Consider the following 19140-nt stretch of genomic DNA (forward strand, 5'->3'; position numbering starts at 1 on the left):
CATAGATCACATTGCACGTCACTCTAAATACTTGCAATAATGTGATTTATTTAATTTAGGGTTTCTGCAGGTTTTAACAAGTTAAATTGAAGACTTTTTAAGACATCTTAGGACCATTATGGATGAATTTTAGACTCATAAAGGGCTAAATGCTAAGGTATTTTTCAAATGGACCAGATCTAAAAGATTTTTATTTGCCCTATCAATAATATTTTTTTATAATTTAATACATTCAATAATACAATAATAAAGTAATAAAAAGTATATTTTAAATATTTCTAAGTAAAATATTTTAAATATGATGTAAAAAAAAAAACAAGCAAGCTCTACTTGTATCCATAAACTTTTTTTTTCCCAACATAACATTTCTTGTTGAATTTTCTTAATGAATGAACAAATGTTTGAAAGATTTAAAAAACTATGATAAACTAAATCTATGCAGAACAATCTGTCAAGGTTGGCGTCCTCAACTGTAAATACATGGAGCATTTTTAAACATGTTATTGTAAGGAAAATAATTAATCATTATGACAGAGTTAAAAAATGACCTTTTTTAATAAAAAGTTTCAAGTATTATTGAGATGGAATGTTGGTGATTGTATAGGTTTTGGCCAGATTGGGTAACAATACACGAACAAAGGAAAATTAAGACCCGTTTAAAAAAGATTTAAGAACTACAACACAATATTTCAGCAAATTTAAGACTTTTCAAGACCCCGAGGAAACCCTGTAATTACTTATGTGATTTAAGCTTCACATTTTATTTCTCTTTTCTATCTTCTTAACCAAATGAAAAAAGAAAACAAGACACTTGACAAATGAGTCTTCAACATTCTTTTTTAAATACAATATATCTTGGAGTTTTTCATGACTTTGTTAAGGCTAAAACAAATCAAAAACAAGCATAAAACACCAGGAAGACCCATGTCTTTAAGATCAGAGAGAGACATTGCATTGGCTTGTTGGCACAAAAAGCATACACCCCCAAATTTGATTTTAGTCCGCTCATTTTCCAATATCTACTGATGGCTTGAGTTGGTCGAACTTTAACTCAGAATTGGAAAGACTTCTTTTTTTTTCCATTCCATTTTTTGTGGGACCAAAAGCTTCAACCAAATACAGGCTGCTTCATAGACTGTCATCTGATTTATCATCTGGATTTTGTCATGTAATCTCTTATCAAAGACTGAAGTAAAAAAAACTATTGTGCAAACTGGTATCAGATCAAATGTATAAGTCTATAAAGCAGCCCAAGAGCAGGGAGATTTCAGATGGACCTATTAGATACACTTCATTATTATGAAGATGGGTTAAAAAAAAAATGAGAAAGATATGAGAAAAGTGCCTTCTTTGCTAAAAAGCGTGCAATACTGTTGTTTTTTCTATTTAAAGGCATGTCTGAGCTGAAATAATGTGTGACATACTGCAATCAGGAGAACTTGATGGCACAGTTTAAAACAGGGGTGCCCAAACTCGTCCTGGAGGGCCGGTGTCCTGCAGATTTTAGCTTCAAATTGCCTCAACACACCTGCAAGGATATTTCTAGAAAGTCTAGTAAAGCTGCGGTCACACTGGGCTTTTCCTCCCATAGACTTCCATTCATATGCACGCGAATGCGTCAGACCGGAAACGCAAGGTCGTGCGGCAAGTTTCGCAATTCGCTGCGTTTGATAGTTCAAGCTTGGTAAACTATGACCTGCGAAATCGCATCACTTGACTGCGTGAACCCAATCGAGGATCAAAACATGACCTGTCTGGACAGAAATTAAAAATATTGACCAATCGCTCGCTTTTTTTAATGTTTAATCATCTTGTTTAATCCCGCCCCTTTTTGTAGCGCCGTACAACAGAGCTTCGTACGCACAAACTCCAGCATAAAAGCTTGATTAGCTAGCCCAGGTGTCGCTGATTGGGGTTGGAGCTAAACTTTGCCGAACACCAGCTCTCCAGGACAAAGTTTGGACACCCCTGGTCTAAAACACAGGACTCAAACTCTACTCTTGGAGGGCCGCAGCTCTGCCCAGCTTTGCTCCAACCCTAATCAAACACAGCTGATGTAACTAATCAAGCTGTTGAAGACTACAAGAAACTGTTAAGCAGGTGTGAGTTGAAGGTGGTTGAAGCTAAACTATGCAGAGTTGTGGCCCTCCAGGAATTGAGTTTGAGACCATTGGGGGTATGCAAACTTGGTCCTGGAGGGCCGGTGTCCTGGAGAGTTTAGCTCCAACCCTAATCACACACCTGAACCAGCTTATTAAGCTCTTACTAGATATACTAGAAACTTCCTGGCAAGTGTGTTGAAGCTAAACTCAGCAGGACCCCAGCCCTCCAGGAACGAGTTTGGAAACCCCTGGTCTAAAAGAAACCACTAGCCTAAATTCTGGAGTGTCATTTAAAGAAAACAAACAGAAGCACCAGAAAAAGAAAAGTACATTATGAGAGAGTCTGAGTAATGATGGCACACATTAAAAAATGACTGGGTTTAGGACTACACTCCATGTTTAGGATTTCAAACAGAGGGTGAAATCTATCCCCAAACTAATAGTTGTTTGCCCAACAAAGCAATTTGTAAGTGGAGAAGTCCAAAACAGCCTGTAGATTCAAGTCTCACCAACAACAAAAACTCTCACTTTAATAAGATTCCTTCAGTTCAGTCTGAATGAAGCAGGTTGTCTAGCCAGGTTTCATTGTCCAAATCATTGTCCTTCACTTTCAGTTGAAGTTGAACTTGAAATGGAAGTTGCCACCCTCAAATGGGTTGAAGCCGAAGGGCCATTCTCTGGGTCCTCCACCTCCCTGCTGATTCTCAGGGTCAAGAGGATCCTCACCCGAATCAAACTTCTGACGCATCTCTGCACACAGAAAAAGCCAGTCAGCTTCATTTATATGGCACTTCACACAATACAGACTGATTCATGGCTACGTCACACAACAAACAGAATCTGTTGTTGAATACAAGACAAGTTCAAACTCTGCCGGAAATAGGTGGCTCTAAGAAGACATGACCAAAAGAGCATGATCAATCAGCTTAAACTAGTTTGGTGTTTGTTCATTTCAGTATAAGAACTGAGTGAAGTTCGTAAATTCTAAAGATTTAGTTTAGCTTGAAGAACCTCTATATATGAACAGTATTCCAGATGAACAGAAGACAGTTCAGATTTTAGTCATGAGAACAAAAAAAAGAAGCTCTTTCTGCATCCAGCAAAAAACAAGCTGTGATGAAATATAATGTCTAAAGGCTGAGGCTTTCAGCAACAGACTCGCTAACAATTTAACATTATGATATGCGTGTACTAATGAAAAATGTATTTGTACACTTTATTTTTGGGGGGATTTCTTTTGAGACCACACCAAATTAACTATATTTTGTTGAGTATGCTTTTGTGGAAGAATTTTGTCTGGTTTGAGGGTGTGATGGATAAATATGGTTGTGCATTTCCACTGCAAGGTATGGCGTTGTTTAATATGGCTCAATTTGGGGGCTTTTCTACTGCGTATCTAAGGTAAAGATCCAAGCGAGCGATATGTGATATGTGAATTGGGTAAGCTAAATTGTCCATAGTGTATGTGTGTGAATGAGAGTGTATGGGTGTTTCCCAGTGATGGGTTGCAGCTGGAAGGCCATCCGCTGCGTAAAAAACATATGCTGGATAAGTTGGCGGTTCATTTCACTGTGGCGACCACTGATTAATAAAGGGACTAAGCCGAAAAGAAAATGAATGAATTGATGTACTTGCAGTGTATTTCTTTAAGAAAACACTGTTGTATAAAGTGATCATATAGGTTAAGATTAGGTTCAGGGGTAGGTTTAGGGAGATTTTACCTATTAATTATCCAGTTTATGTAATGCCTATGATAAGTACAAAGTATGTTCAAGCAAAACAGGAGTGTGAAATGGTAAAGTAAAAGGTGAAATAGTAAAATAGGCAAAATAGTCAAATAAAAGGTGAACATGACAATTAAAAACTCCAGTAGGTGGCAGCAAGTCATTCATTCAAACAATTTCAATTCAATCAAGCTGCTTCATTTAGAAAAAAAAAAACAAGTGATGCATGTCTTTTTGAATCGATGACTGAATCATTGGCTCACTCAATTTGTAAAAGATCTGAATAATTCAGCAACAAAAACACTGCAATGTTGCTCTGAGAGGTTAAAATGTTCACTTCAGCTATGTTTCAAATTCAGGAAAGTGGCGCTTTGCTTATGTGATATTACTGAACTCTAGAAAAAGAAAAGACCCATAGAGAGATACTGCTAATAAGTTTGCTTTCATAACTTGAATAATAGGCTCATGCTTAAAGCAATTAAACAGGCTTGCCCACAGTACATCCCAGTTTTAAACTCAAGACATGCTTTGTTTGGTTTTTGAAAAGTGACATGCTCTAGAATGATGGACAAGGCATCATTAAAACAATGGGCTAAACAACGGCAGAAAGTGTTTTTCGGCCACCAATAAACTTTTGGTAAAAGCTTGATGTGACTATTTTCAATTTCATACTGTGACAGCATCGATAATGTAAATTAACTTGAACATTAATTTGTTGAATAGATTTAAGCATTTATTTAGTTATTCAAGCGTAAAACAAGATGAAAGACAAGCTTCAGGAAAGTGCTGAAGCTCCACTGAACATACTGTGGTTTAAAAATTGTTTTTATTTTAAAGACATGGCACATGGTTTCAATTCAGCGCTTCTTGTCTGGTCTGAGACTCAATTATTATTGTATTTCAATTAGGCAGTGAAGATCCTTAATTTTAAAAGAAACCCCATCTTAAACGCAGCGATCTTATAATGTCATGACAGTTTGCCGGAAGCGATTTAGCTTTCCTTCAGCTTTCATTTAGCTTTCCTTTATCTCAAATTAAAAGTCTATGTGAATATAGTCCATTACAGTATTACCACACACATTGATTATAAGTCTCTTCTTTTGCTTGGCTGTCCCATGATGTTCTCTTACCTGGATCTGTGAGCACTTCCTTTGCTGATGCAATATCAATAAACTTTTTCTCTGCCTCTTTCTTGTCTGCTTCAGACTGGAAATTATCAGGATGCCACTGCTGAGCCAGCTTTCTATATGCTTTTATGATTTCCTGTTTGTTGGCACTCCTAAAAGGCAAAAAAAACAAAACAAAACAAAAAAACAAGTGAAACTACCATTTTGGCTGCACATATATGCTTATTAGTATCAACCAGCAAAAACCCTACATTCAAATCAGAAAATGCTGAATGGTCAGTCATTGCTGTACCTGCTGACCCCAAGGATCTTGTAATAGTCCCTCTTACGAGAGATTTTGAGAAGCTTATGTGCTCGATCGAGACCCTCACGAAGCTCCTGGTTCTCCTGGTCGAACTCACGAGCTTCCTGATAGTCTTCCACAGCTGAGAAGACAAACAGAGACCATGTGAGCTTTCATTCCAGTTAAATGACAATTTGGTATCTATATATTATAGATAGTAACTATATATATATATTATATAACCTTTCTCATATTCCTGCATTAGAATGTAGGCCTCGGCTCGGTCCCGGAGGATGTGGATATTTTGAGGCTCTCTCTGGTGAGCTTCTGAACAGATGTCTACAGCCTCCTCAGCACTCTTCATCTGGAGACAGAGAGAAACAGTCCAGTGAGGTTATAGACCATTTCAATGTGGTCGTGTCATTGGCCCATCTACATTTCCTGCTTGTTATCAAACTGTTTCATAGCTGTAACAAGAGGCAATTCAATCATAACCCTAATATTAAAACAGCGATCATGAAACTATTTATCAAAGCGGCTCTTTTTTGGATTCTCAGAAGATTTAGACATTTAAAACAGGAAATTCGTTGGGACCATTCTTTTTGTTTACATCCCTCAAATAGTCTATAGACACATATAAAAACAAGACTTGAACATGTTTTCAAGTTGATGCATTATTAATGATGGGAAATGGCACATGTTGGGTACTTGTAACCATATAAACCAGTCTTTTGTTGCAGGGGAGTATTTTTGAAAATAGCCAAAACACATCTTATAGGTCAAAATGTTTTTTTTTCCTGTTGTGCCAAAAATATCTAGAATATTAAACGTTGTGTCTGGTGAATATATTTTGGAAACTTCCTACTGCAAATATATCAAAACAAATTCTAGCTTAGTAATGTGCATTGCTAAGCACTTCATTTGTTCAATTTCAAAATTTATTTAAGTATTTAGGTTTTTTTAAACCCCTCAGACTGATGATTTTTAAATAGTTGTATTTTGGCCAAATATTAACCTAACAAACCATACATCAATAGAAAGGTTATTTATTTAGCTTTCATTTGATGTAAAATTGATGCTAATGACTGGTTTTGTAGTCATAGGTCTCAAATAGTGTTTACCTGAACAGCTAGATTAGACACTAGAGGGAATTTATCCCATTGCAAAGCTGTAAATTAACAGCACAATAATTAAATGGCATTTAGTGACTGCACATACTTTGACTAAACAGAAACACGTCCTCTCCTTTGCTTTATTAGTGTAGAATGCTACGTTCGGCTCTGTTCGCATCACAGACTCGTACTTCTCAATGGCTTCCTGAAACCTGTCGGTCAAGAGCAAAAATAAAGAGTAGTTAAAAATCATTTAGAAAGTATCTAAATGACGATGATGACTGAAAAACCAGGAATGATAAAAAAGTATGACACAAGCAAGTAAGATTTTTCTAAAAACAATTTGCACTTCTATTTAGCAAGGATTCAGTTTACTGATGCAAACTAAGTGTCACCAAAAATGTTTACAATTTAAATAAAAATTTCCATTACATTAAGAAATTAATTAAACACAAATATGTTCCAAACTGATACTAATAGGATTTAAAGTTCATTCAAATTTTGTTTTTAGAAAATATAGGAAAATTCAGATTCACCATCACAGGAAAAAGTATAAAAGACTGAAGTCTGAAGACTGAAGACAAAATTCACACACAAAAACCATTGTTATTTACTCTCCCTTCATTTGTGTTTATTGAAATATCAGCTGCTCTGGCTATGTCCTGGCAAAAAAAACTGATTAAGTTTACAACATTTTATAAATATTACTTTTCTATAATCCTAAAAATATTTTACAATAAAAGTCATCAACATAAAAAAAACATGAGATAAAATACAGAAACAATATTATATAAGATAAAAAAGGTTTTTAAGATTTACTTTTGATAAAAAATTGTACAAGTCAGGAAGGATTCACATTTAAAAATATTTCATTTCAAGTCTTTCCAGATAAAAATGGTTGTCTCATAACATTAAAAATAGGGTATTTCACAAGTATAGGTTTGACAGTTTGGTTTTTAATGCAGTATTGACATTTTGGAGTTCTTCTCCTTTAAGTAAATGTTCATGTGTGAGTCTCGTGTGTCCGTGTGGACATTTCTGTAAAACAATAGTTTAATTTTCAACATATTTCTGCCTGGATTTCAAAAAGTTTATTTATTTACGGAGCACTAATGCTATTCTGCTTGGCATTTGTTAAAAATATAGCATTTTATTAGTGGTTTTAAATCTGCAGATGGGTTTTTGCACTCCGTTAACTTTTCTGTTAGGGCTGTTTTGTCAGCTTTGTCGATTTCCAAATAGTCCAACATGTATTCTTTCTTCTGATGAACATAAAAGTAGACATTTGAAAGAATGTTGGAAAGTAGTAACCATTGATTTCCACAGTGTTTGTCTTTCCTACTACGGAAGTCAATGGTTTCAAGCATTTTTCAAAATATCTTCTTTTGTGTTCAACAGACAAGAAATTCATACACATGATTAAAAATCATATATTAAGTACAGCTCTTCCAACCTTACAAACTATAATATGTATTCATAATTATAATGATTATTTTATTTGATTAAAATATTATAACACATTTGAAATAAAGCTCATAATTAAAATCTTAAAATTAAATCTGATAAAAAAAGGATGAGAAGTTTCCAGCACCTCTGCTCTGATATGAGCTCTTCTGCAGAGTCCAGCTGCTTGCTGAGCTTCTTGACCTGTTTGTAGAGGGCGAAACACTCCTTATCATCCTGATCCAGCTTCAGACACTCACGCACCTGACTGAAAAACAAAACAAAAAGAGGAAAGAAAACTAAACACCAGCAAAAAAACAACAACACAGGACTAACTTTAATATAGTAGTACTGTGCACATCATCAGTGAGTGAGATTGTATTTCCTAACATGTATAACTCTAGAATTGTTCTTTTAAACAGCTTATAGAAGACACTTGAATACTGTTAGTGTAAATTAATTAGCAAAATTGCTGCAGTCTTTCATCATTCTACAACATCTGGCTTGCTGGACATACTTAAGTGAGTCATGATGCTCGCCTAAACTGTAATGCAGTTGACTGAGTTTGAGGAAAGCTGCTCGGTTGTCCGCACGGAGACGGGATGCTGGAGTCAGGTCCATAATGGCCTTCCGTGGCTCCCCGAGCTGGATGTAACATTCGGCTCTTAGCTCTCGAGACTCTGGATCCCATGGAGAGAGCTGGAGAAGAAAGACAAGACAACCACAAATTAAATTAAAAAAGACTTCCTAAATGTGAACTGTGAATATTAGCAATAGGGTTTATGACAAAAAAACTCATGTCACAACACAACGATATAGTAACTTTTCTTTACATTAATCTATTAATAGTTTGTTTTTATATAGGATACACTTAAAGGACTATTTGATTTTTACATTTGAATGTATATAATCCCAAATTCAAATGTGATTATTTTCTCACTTTATCTTATTGATCAGAAATAGAAGTTTTAGTTTACTGAGATTTTTCGCTTGTCTCATGCCACATTGTAGATAGAATCACTCATATAAACTGTTTTATAGGTTCAGTTGTGTTACTTGTGTCGCATCAGGTTCCTTGATGTGTCCGTTTTCTATTTTATTTGCAGGGCAATCCAGTCTAGCAACTCAAATAATGAGAAGTATGATCAACATAAACTGATTAATAAGTGCTAAAGGTTAACAATTCATTTGAAAAAAATATAAATAACAAACAAACACAAACTCCAAAAAAGTACTTGCACAAACCCTTTGAACAATATTTATTAGCCCTCCTGTGAAATTTAATTTTTAAATATTTCTCAAGTGCCATTTAATGGAGACATTTCTAAACATATCAGTTTTAATAAACTAATTTCTTTCTTTATGACGCCATTATGATGGTGCATACTATTTTACAAGATATTTTGTAAGATACTAGTATCAGGGCTCATAAACATTTTTACTACTAAAATTCCATGACTTTTCCAAGGCTTTTCCAGAACTTTCAAGTACATTTTCATGCTGTAATGTTTCATGTAATGTCTACATAAACATGGTAAATATTAAGAAAAACAATGACAATGTTCAAATTTATTACAGCATATCATAGAACAAGCAACAATCTATTTTGTAAAAATTAGCATTTATATCTATGTAAAGTTGATTTTGATAATGCTTACACAGCACTAACAATGTGAAAGCAAGTTTTTGGCCAAGGAAAGAAAAGAAGTAAAGGCAACTAACCTATATTCAAGTTAGGACTGCACAATATATCGTTTCAGCATCGATATCGCAATGTGTGCATCCGCAAGGATATGCAAGCATATAGTTACATCGCAGGATTTGCAATGTCGGGATTATATCTTAATATAGAGTTTAATCATAATGGAGTAAAAGTTTATAATCTGCATGCATTTTTAAAGAGATAGTTCACCCAAAAATGACTTAAAATTGTTATTACACCCTTCACTTGTTTCAAACATTTATAAGGTTTCTTTTTTTTTTTTTTTAAACACAAAACTAATATAATTTAATAACCCCGGTAGTATTAAAACAAGTGAAGTGTGAGTTAGTAGTAAAAAGTAAAAGTAAACAGTGAGTACATTTTAATCTTTGAGTAATCTGTCCCTTTAAGGCCTGTGACTGTGAACATTTCAATATTTTAAATTTTAAAACATACGGCCACAAGAAGTTTTTTTAAGATTAAATAATATACAATGAAGACTATGCAGTGTTGATTATTCAATATCTGTACCTGAATAGTGAATACCTGAAAGCTATAATTCACTTTTATCTTTACTATATTTTATTTATCCATGTTTGTAATTTATTTGTTACATATTATTCGAGATTCACTCCCCTACAAAATCCCTCAAATGAATCCAAATAAACCTGTCAAATCATCTGGTAAAATTGTATTCACATCGCAATACAGATCACTGAAATACAAAATACCGTAATGTCAATTTTTTCAGTATTGCGCTGCCATAATTTTAAGTATACAGACATTTGTTAAACTAATTTCCATGACTTTTTCAAGACTGTGTGGGGTTTTCTGTTTTCCCAAAACTTTTCCAGGCCTGGAAAATGCCATGTCAAAAGTCTATGACTTTTTCGGGTTTTCCATGACTGTATAAACCCTGTGATTTACAGCTTAAATTGCAATTTAAAGCCTTATTAAGATTAATTAGGGTAACTAGACAAGTTAGGGTAATTAGGCATGTGATTGGATGCTCTACATGTTACTACGTGGATTTAGAATGTCTTCACAATGTTATTATTTGGATCTTTTTGGTCACTTTTATGGCAATTTCTGTAATGTAGACAACTGTCTGTGTTTTTGAAAATGCATTTCTCCTTTTTGTGACTTTTCTCCTGCAATATTTGTAGTCCTATTGCTATATATTATGATGTCAGACTAACTCACCTCTATGACATGCTCCAGCACCTGGACAGCAATCCTGCAGTCTCCACGTCGATGAGCTTCATGCGCCTCTTCCTGGAGAGACTCCAGCTTATCAGCCTTCAGGAGCTGATCATGTGCCTCCTCATGATCTGGGGAATGATTCAGCTGCACAATAGAGAGGTTAACAGATGAGGCAGGAATCAGAGGATAGCTCCGAGTACATCAACAACCTGATCTGGTTTAAGGATGAAGGTGGAAGCTGCACCTACTGTAATAAGCTCATAACATCCAACAGAAAATTTTTAATGCATGCTATAAATATGTTTTAAAACAAGTGTGGATTTCTTTCTTCTGTTGAAAACAAGCAAAAGGTAACCAGTGACCACTGACTTCCACAGCATTTGTTTTTCTACTATGGATGTCAATGATTATCAGTTTCTCAACACTCTTTAAAATATCTTCTTTTGTGTTTCTTTTGAAACTCGTAAATCTTCAGAACCAACTAAGAGTCCATACATTATCATTTCTTTTTCAATAATATATTAAAGAAAGCTATTTTAAAGAATGCTGATTGCTGGCACAGATCAACGTCCATACTATCAAAAAAATAAAATAAAATAAAGAAGACAAACTCGTAAAGGCTTAAAACCACATGCAGGAGAGTAAATGATGAATTTTCCTTTCTGTGTGAACTATCCTTTAGGAAAAAAGAGAATGGTTTTACTCACAACTGCTTGGAAGTCCTCTCTGGCCTCTTGAGTACTTCCTTGTTTCAGAAGAATATTACCCCTCTGCAGTCTGGCCTGAAAACATATGCATACTATAAATGTGTATATACTGTTTGCCACATAGAACTCAATTTTGTATTACAACAACAAAAATGAACTCACAGCAAGAAAGTCTGGCTTGAGCTGTATGGCTTGGGTCAGATCCGGCAGGGCTGACTTGGATTTGCCCATGGCCAGGAAAACGGTAGCCCGTTTGTAGTAGGTCAAATAGTTCTTAGAGTCGCCCTCTGTTTAAGACACATTAGACATCTAATTTTCACTTTGAATTATGCATATTAAATATGTCTAAACAAAAATGCATCTAAAACAGATCTGGAAAAAAAAAGGAAATGGAAAAATAAATGTACTTTTAGAAATTTTGGAGAATTTTTTTTTGTCTTATGCTCAATTCGTACACATTTGTACTATTTGGTTTATGTTGGAAAAATTAAACGCATGATTTAGCAAATTAACAATTATCAATTATTATTCTTGGGAGTTCTTTTTACATAATAACAGATTCTTAAGAATTTCTCAAAAAAGAATTTTTTTTTTTTTACTTTTCATTACATTTTGTTTATAATGCTTGTCTGTTGTCAATTTGTAATTTTATAAAAAATGTCACATTATACGAGTCAAACTTCAGATTTTTCGTTTATGACAAAAATCATTAGCATATTAAGTAAAGATCCTATTCCATGAAGACATCTGGTAAATTTCCAACCATAAATACATCAAAACTTAAATTTTGATTAGTAACATGCATTGCTAAGATCTTAATTCAGACAACTTTAAAGGTAGTTTTCTCAAGGAATTTTTTTAACCCGCAGAATTCAGACTTTTTAATAGTTGTATGTCCATTAGGGATGCAACAATTAACCGATTTCAAAATTAATCGCGATTTAATTCGTCACTGTTAATTAATCATAAAGGCTTCTCAGCACCGCCAACTGTGCTCTAGTTCCCAGTTCATCCAACGTGGCTAATACGCACACACACACTGGACTATAACTATGAATGAGACACCAGGGGTCCGTTCTTCGTACGTGGATTACCCAATTAGCTGGATTTAGTTATTGACGATTTGACATGATCCAGGATCGTTTTGTTCTTCAAAACTGATCCGAGAGTTGATGACAGCAGGGCTGACTTGGATTTGCCCATGGCCAGGAAAATGGTAGCCCGTTTGTAGTATGTCAGATAGTTCTTAGAGTCGCCCTCTGTTTAAGACGCATTAGACATCTAATTTTCACTTTGAATTATGCATATTAAATATATCTAAACAAAAATGCATCTAAAACAGATCTGGAAAAAAAAGTAAATGGAAAAATAAATTTACTTTTAGAAATTTTGGAGAATTTTTTTTTTTGTCTTATGCTCAATTCGTACACATTTATTATTCAATAAAGTAAAAATAGCAAATCACTAAACAATAACTAAACAAAAATATTCCGACTTAGACATTGTTTTTTTATTTTATTTTACATTTTAGTTTTGTTTTCTTTTTAATTTCCAATGCAGTTTATTTTTGTGAATGCTAAGCTGAATTTTAAGCATTATAACTGCAGTCTTCAGTGTCACATGATGATCCCTCAGATATTAATGCTTATTAAAAGTGTTTCAGGATTCTTTGATGAACAGAAATTTCAAAAACATTCATTTACTTAAAAAGGAAATGGTTTCCAATAGTCTTCATGGTTTTAAATATCAATGCAAAGCTATAATATAGAATAAAATATTCAAAATAAATGAATGCATTTTAATCTTGTGAATGCAAAGTTGAATTTTATACATTATAACGGCAGTCGTCAGTGTCACATGATGATCCTTCAGGAATTATTACTGATGTAAAGGTGATTAAGACATAATGAATTATTGCTCATCAAAATTGTTTCAGGATTATTTGATGAATAGAAAATTCCAAAACATTATTTTATTAAAAATAGAAATGGTTTCTAAAAGTTTGAATGTTTTCAAAATAATCAATTTAATGCTATAATAAAGCTTAAAATATTAATTTGTTTTTTGTATCTTACTGACCCCAGTCAGTAGTAGTGTTAAAGTGTAGTTTTCATCCATGATTGTGTGCTTGTATGTGTCTTACCCACAGCTGAATGATAGTGAGACAGGGCCTCGGCCAGCTGTCCGGCTGCCAGCAGCTTACGGCCCATTTCCAGATGATGCTCGATCTCAACAGGTGTGGCTCCTAACACACCTGTAAACCAGAGAGGTAGGCAGCTGACTCACAACATCTGCACTCAGATTATTTTACAATGATTTGAATTAATAATAATTTTTTTTTAATTATTCTATGGCAGCTTTGAAAACCCTCTGTGCCTGAAATGAATACATTACTGAGCCTTAAACTGACAAACAGTACTTAAAATGAGCATTCTTTTTGTAATGTTGTGACAACATTTCTTAAAGGTAAGATAATATTACACTCTAATGGGTTTCGGTTTCTGTTAACAAAGACAACACAAAGTGAAAGCATGCAAACAGCGCCCTGTCCAAGAGCATGGTTATTTCTGGAAAACAAAACCCAACTACAAAAGCGTCAGTCCATCTGTACTTGTTCACAAAAGCTTTCAGCTTTAACATTAACCAGCTAAGATCTTTAAAAGCTTTCATTATATTAAGGAGTCAATATCAAAACAAAAGGCCACCATATATGACCCCAGACCACAATAAAAGTCTTAAGTTGCTCATTTGTATTTGTAGGAGTTGCTTTGAGTTTCCAGTGGCACTAAAAGTAAAGGAAGTCCATTTTAAAACTCTAAATAGAATCTATACTTCGAAAGAATTTTTGAGATGTCGATTTGGTTTTGCTGAAAACTATTTTTTCTTTTGTGATGATCAAACTGAAACTACATAGCATCTTTTTCGATTAATGTATATTTGCATTGTTGGTTGTTTGTCTGTGTTTGAAGACGTACATGCTTTAACAAAAGAAAATGTACTATTTGGTTTATGTCGGAAAATTGAACGCATGATTTAGCAAATTAACAATTATTATTCTTGGGAGTTCTATTTACATAATAACAGATTCTTAAGAATTTCTCAAAAAAGAAATTGTTTTTTTTTATCTTTTCATTACATTTTGTTTATAATGCTTGTCTGTTGTCAATTTGTAATTTTGTAAAAAATGTCACATTATACGAGTCAAACTTCTGATTTTTCGTTTATGACAAAAATCATTAGCATATTAAGTAAAGATCCTGTTCCATGAAGACATCTGGTAAATTTCCAACCACAAATACATCAAAACTTAAATTTTGATTAGTAACATGCATTGCTAAGATCTTAATTCAGACAACTTTAAAGGTAGTTTTCTCAAGGATTTTTTTTTAACCCGCAAAAAGACTTTTTAATAGTTGTATGTCCATTAGGGATGCAACAATTAACCGATTTCACAATTAACCGCGATTTAATTCGTCACTGTTAATTAATCATAAAGGCTTCTCAGCACCGCCAACTGTGCTCTAGTTCCCAGTTCATCCAACGTGGCTAATACGCACACACACACTGGACTATAACTATGAATGAGACACCAGGGGTCCGTTCTCTGTAAGTGGATTACTCAATTAGCTGGATTTGGTTATTGACGATTTGACATGATCCAGGATCATTTCGTTCTTCAAAACTGATCCGAGAGTTGTTGTCATAGCAACAGTTCTGGTAACTCAAGCCTGGTCGGGAGCAAGTTTAATTCATATAAACAGGATTAGATCGGGTCGGTTCAGGCAAAGATAATACAGAAAGTATGTACTAAATGCTGATATTTTATTACAGTAGTAGTTATATACACTTGAGAAAATAGTAAATATTTTTAACTATTTATATAAAGTTATTGTTATTAGTTATTAATAAAATAAATATTTTTTTATTTATGCAATCTGCACCCCCAAAATGAAAGTACAAAGACTGCCACCTGGTGGTGCTAAGAGAAAACTTATTGATATGAACTTTTTAGATCGTTTTAGTGCAATTTGTGTATGATAATGCACAATATGTGACTTTTTAAAAGCAATAATACATTTATGCAGTCATAAACGTGTTTTGACAGTTAATATGACGGTGATTTGATGCTCCACAAAAGTTGCAGACGCCTTTACCAATATCAAAATGCTTTTGTAAACATCCAGTTATTCTTTACACCGATTAAGAAAATGGCTAAAATAATACTAATATAATAAGGAAAATCCGCTCTAACTGTAAAACTAAATAAATTGGTCTTGACACATGAAAGAGCCAAGCATGCAGACCACAACAAGGTGTAAGGTTATTGTGTATCATATTTACTAAACTGTTTACTGCTAATTTGATTTAATTTTGCTCACATGGGGAAATGAATATTAATCAGATGATGTCATTAGGTTGCTGTGCCTTTAGCCAATCGTTTCATTGCTGATCATGATTTCGGGGATCGATAGATCTGTCCTTCACAACACACGCAGCAATCTCAGATCAGTTCATCCAGACATTTTAATCTGATGCGCAAACTTGTTTGAAGAAACAAATCAACCAGAGATCAGTTATCAAGATTAAAAGATCCAGGATCGGCCAAATCATCTTAGATCATTTAAACGAGGTACGAAGAACGGACCCCAGCAGCAGCAGCCAGTTTACATATCGTATGTTTTTTATGTGCAAGTTTGTTATTTCCAATGGAGGTGCTCGGCGTACCCAGTTGAAAACATCTCATGCTGTAGCGGTGAGAGTTGTGTGTGCCTTGTAAACATAACATGTGTCAGACAAATGATTATGCAAGTATGAAGACAGATGATAACAACAGTTCATTTAAATACTTAGCTAATATGTAGCTTAGATTTACATTAGACAAATACTATTTTATTTATTCTTATTTATTTTCCATGTAAAATTATTGTTTTTGTTTCAAATCAAAAACTTTTTTCACTTATTTTTGAAGTCCAAAGAGAGAGATAAACTATTGTTTATTATTATTATTATTATTTTGTGCAATATTCATTGGTTATTGAGCAGCAATAAATAACACTTAAAAAATAAGGAGTTTTCACATCATTAATTTCAAAACACTTCTAGTTGAGAAACTGAATGCATAATAATCATGATAACCATGATTATTCCTCAGTCTATAATCGTACAACCAAAATCTATAATGGTTGCATCCCTAATCTCCACTAAATATTGGCCTTGTTATGCTAACAAACATTAGAAAGCTTATTTATTCAGCATTTAGATGATGTGTAAGTCTCCATTTCAAAACGTCTTGCTGTCCAAGCAAAAAATCTGTTACATCCTCTCATTGTGTACCATGGTATGGCAGCATGTTGCAAAAAAAGATGAAAGTTGGTTTTATATTCGCACATTCAGACTTTCCCCTTAATAATATAATTTCATAAAAGTATTATTTACAAACTCTAAATAGCAAAATCATATGAGCAGCCAATGACTATCAAAGTATAACATTGGTCACAGTCAGAAAAAAAAAACTGTTAATGTTGTTTTCAAGCCACACTTGCATGCTAATTTTGATCGAATATTCTAGGTAACATGGTAAACAATATAAAGACTTCTAAATGAACGAATGTGCAAATATAAAACCAACTTTACCTCTATCAAAAAGTACAAGTCCAGACAATATTGCAGCAGTTAGTAGTACTTTGGTTGAGTAAAATCAGATTCTGAAAGCAGAATGCTTGTGCTTCACATCTGAGCTGTCAGCTGCTGACTGAGCTGTCAACACATACACGAGCTCTTTGACGCCCAAGACTCTGTTCAAATATTTTAGAAAACAGATTTAATGATTGTGTTTTGAATGATCTGTTTCCAATGTTTTAAATGCACATTTACAATTATTTTACACTAAGAAGACTTTCCTAACTTAGCACTTCCTGATGAGCACTTGTGAAGGTACAATGGTAAAGTGACAGTCTCACATAAAAATCTGTTTTTGTTCTAATACACATTTCAGGATCACCAAATACATGCAAGTTACTGTGGTATTTAAAGAGGTATGTCAAAGAATACCACAGTATGACTAATTTACAGGTAACGTTATTGTTATCGCGCGTCTTACACAACGAAGTATTGGTCACCTGTCAAAACACGGATATAAATGTTTTAGCATTATACATTATCGTTAATAACGTGTCAAATAATCAGTGTGAAATCTCACCATCCAACTGTAGGTCCAGCACCACACAGAGCAGAGACAGAGAGGACAGGACACTGTTTAAACCTCTCCGCCGTCCCGACTCCATGATGACAGTCATCACACCCCCGAAAACACAACCGTCCACTGTGATTCACAACGCGCAGCAGGACAGAGCGAGTACTTATATTCTCATCTTCATAACAGCGGCATACTTGGCATGGAGATGTTTCTGTTGTTCGGGTTATAAATATGTCCGAGTAGAATAAAGGAATGCGAAACTTTAGTTCCGTGTAGGCCTATCTCAGTCTCGATAATCAAAAGCTCTCCCGGTGCTGAGGAAAACGTGTGCTTGGGTTTGCAGTGAATTGTTTTTATTATTTCCGTGTGACAGTGACTGTGCACAACAGGTGCTTGCCACGTACTTTTGGAAAGTCTCCTCTTGTTGGACCTCCTGGGCGTACAATTCAAATTGCCCTACATTTGAGCGCAGTGACTGGCTGCTCACATCCGTGTTTGACGACAAACGTGGGCGCGTCCCATTGGCCGAATTATTTTAGCGCACTGGACGGACACGCCCACGTCCTGCAATGTACAGAGAGCTGATACATGACCCCGTCCTGCACTTCAGAGGAAAAGTCTATTCCTGATTGCAAATGGTACTGATAGTAAAGGAACCCGAGTTACAATGGTAAATATTCTATTCTATTCTAAAACGACATATAAATTAATATTAATCAATATAATACAAATTAGAAAAAAACATAGAACCCTTATGATGGCAACAATTTCTACATGCACAAAATGTCATATACACGTAAGACATATAATAATAAATGATAATAAATAATAAATTTATTTGGGTCTCTTTCAAATGTGAACATTGCAATATCATCTGTAAAGTGAAAAAAACACTCTCAAATAACATTTTGTTCTTATATTTAAGTCATTATATGTATTATATTATATTATACATACACACACACACACACACACACAAATATATATATATATATGTATGTATGTATGTGTGTGTGTGTGTGTGTGTGTGTGTGTGTGTGTGTGTGTGTGTGTGTGTGTTTGTGTGTGTGTGTAAATATGATATAATATAATATAATATAATATAATATAATATAATATAATATAATATAATATAATATTATATAATATAATATAATATGATATAATATAATATGATATAACATAACATAACATAACATAATATAATATAATATAGTATAATATGATATAATAGAATATGATATAATATAATATGATATAATAGAATATGATATAATATAATATGATATAATGGCAACACAGAGGCCCAGTGGTTAGCACTGTCACCTCACAGCAAGAAAGTTGCTTGTTCAAAAAGAATAGAATAGAAAAGAAATAGAAAAGAAATGAATAAAATAGAGTAAAATAAAAATAGAATAGAATAGAAAATAACATATTAGAAATGAAATAGAATATAATAGAAAAGAATAGAAAAGAAAGAATAGAATAGAATAGAATAGAATAGAATAGAATAGAATAGAATAGAATAAAATAGAATAGAA

The 19140-nt window shown here is 33.8% G+C and overlaps 1 protein-coding gene across 1 annotated transcript; it reads right to left on the minus strand.

Moving 5' to 3' along the window:
• Positions 1–825: 825 nt before the first annotated feature.
• On the minus strand, positions 826–17991 carry dnajc3b (DnaJ (Hsp40) homolog, subfamily C, member 3b). Its single transcript, NM_131630.2, is given in 12 exon segments — positions 826–2852; positions 4957–5105; positions 5246–5378; positions 5480–5600; positions 6455–6560; positions 7940–8059; positions 8309–8490; positions 10697–10840; positions 11404–11478; positions 11566–11690; positions 13547–13657; positions 17603–17991. Coding segments are annotated over 12 exon segments (1503 nt in total). The 5' UTR covers positions 17700–17991; the 3' UTR covers positions 826–2712.
• Positions 17992–19140: the final 1149 nt, after the last annotated feature.

Source organism: Danio rerio, chromosome 7, assembly GCF_049306965.1.
Source record: "Danio rerio strain Tuebingen ecotype United States chromosome 7, GRCz12tu, whole genome shotgun sequence".
In the NCBI taxonomy this organism is placed as follows: Eukaryota; Metazoa; Chordata; class Actinopteri; order Cypriniformes; family Danionidae; genus Danio; species Danio rerio.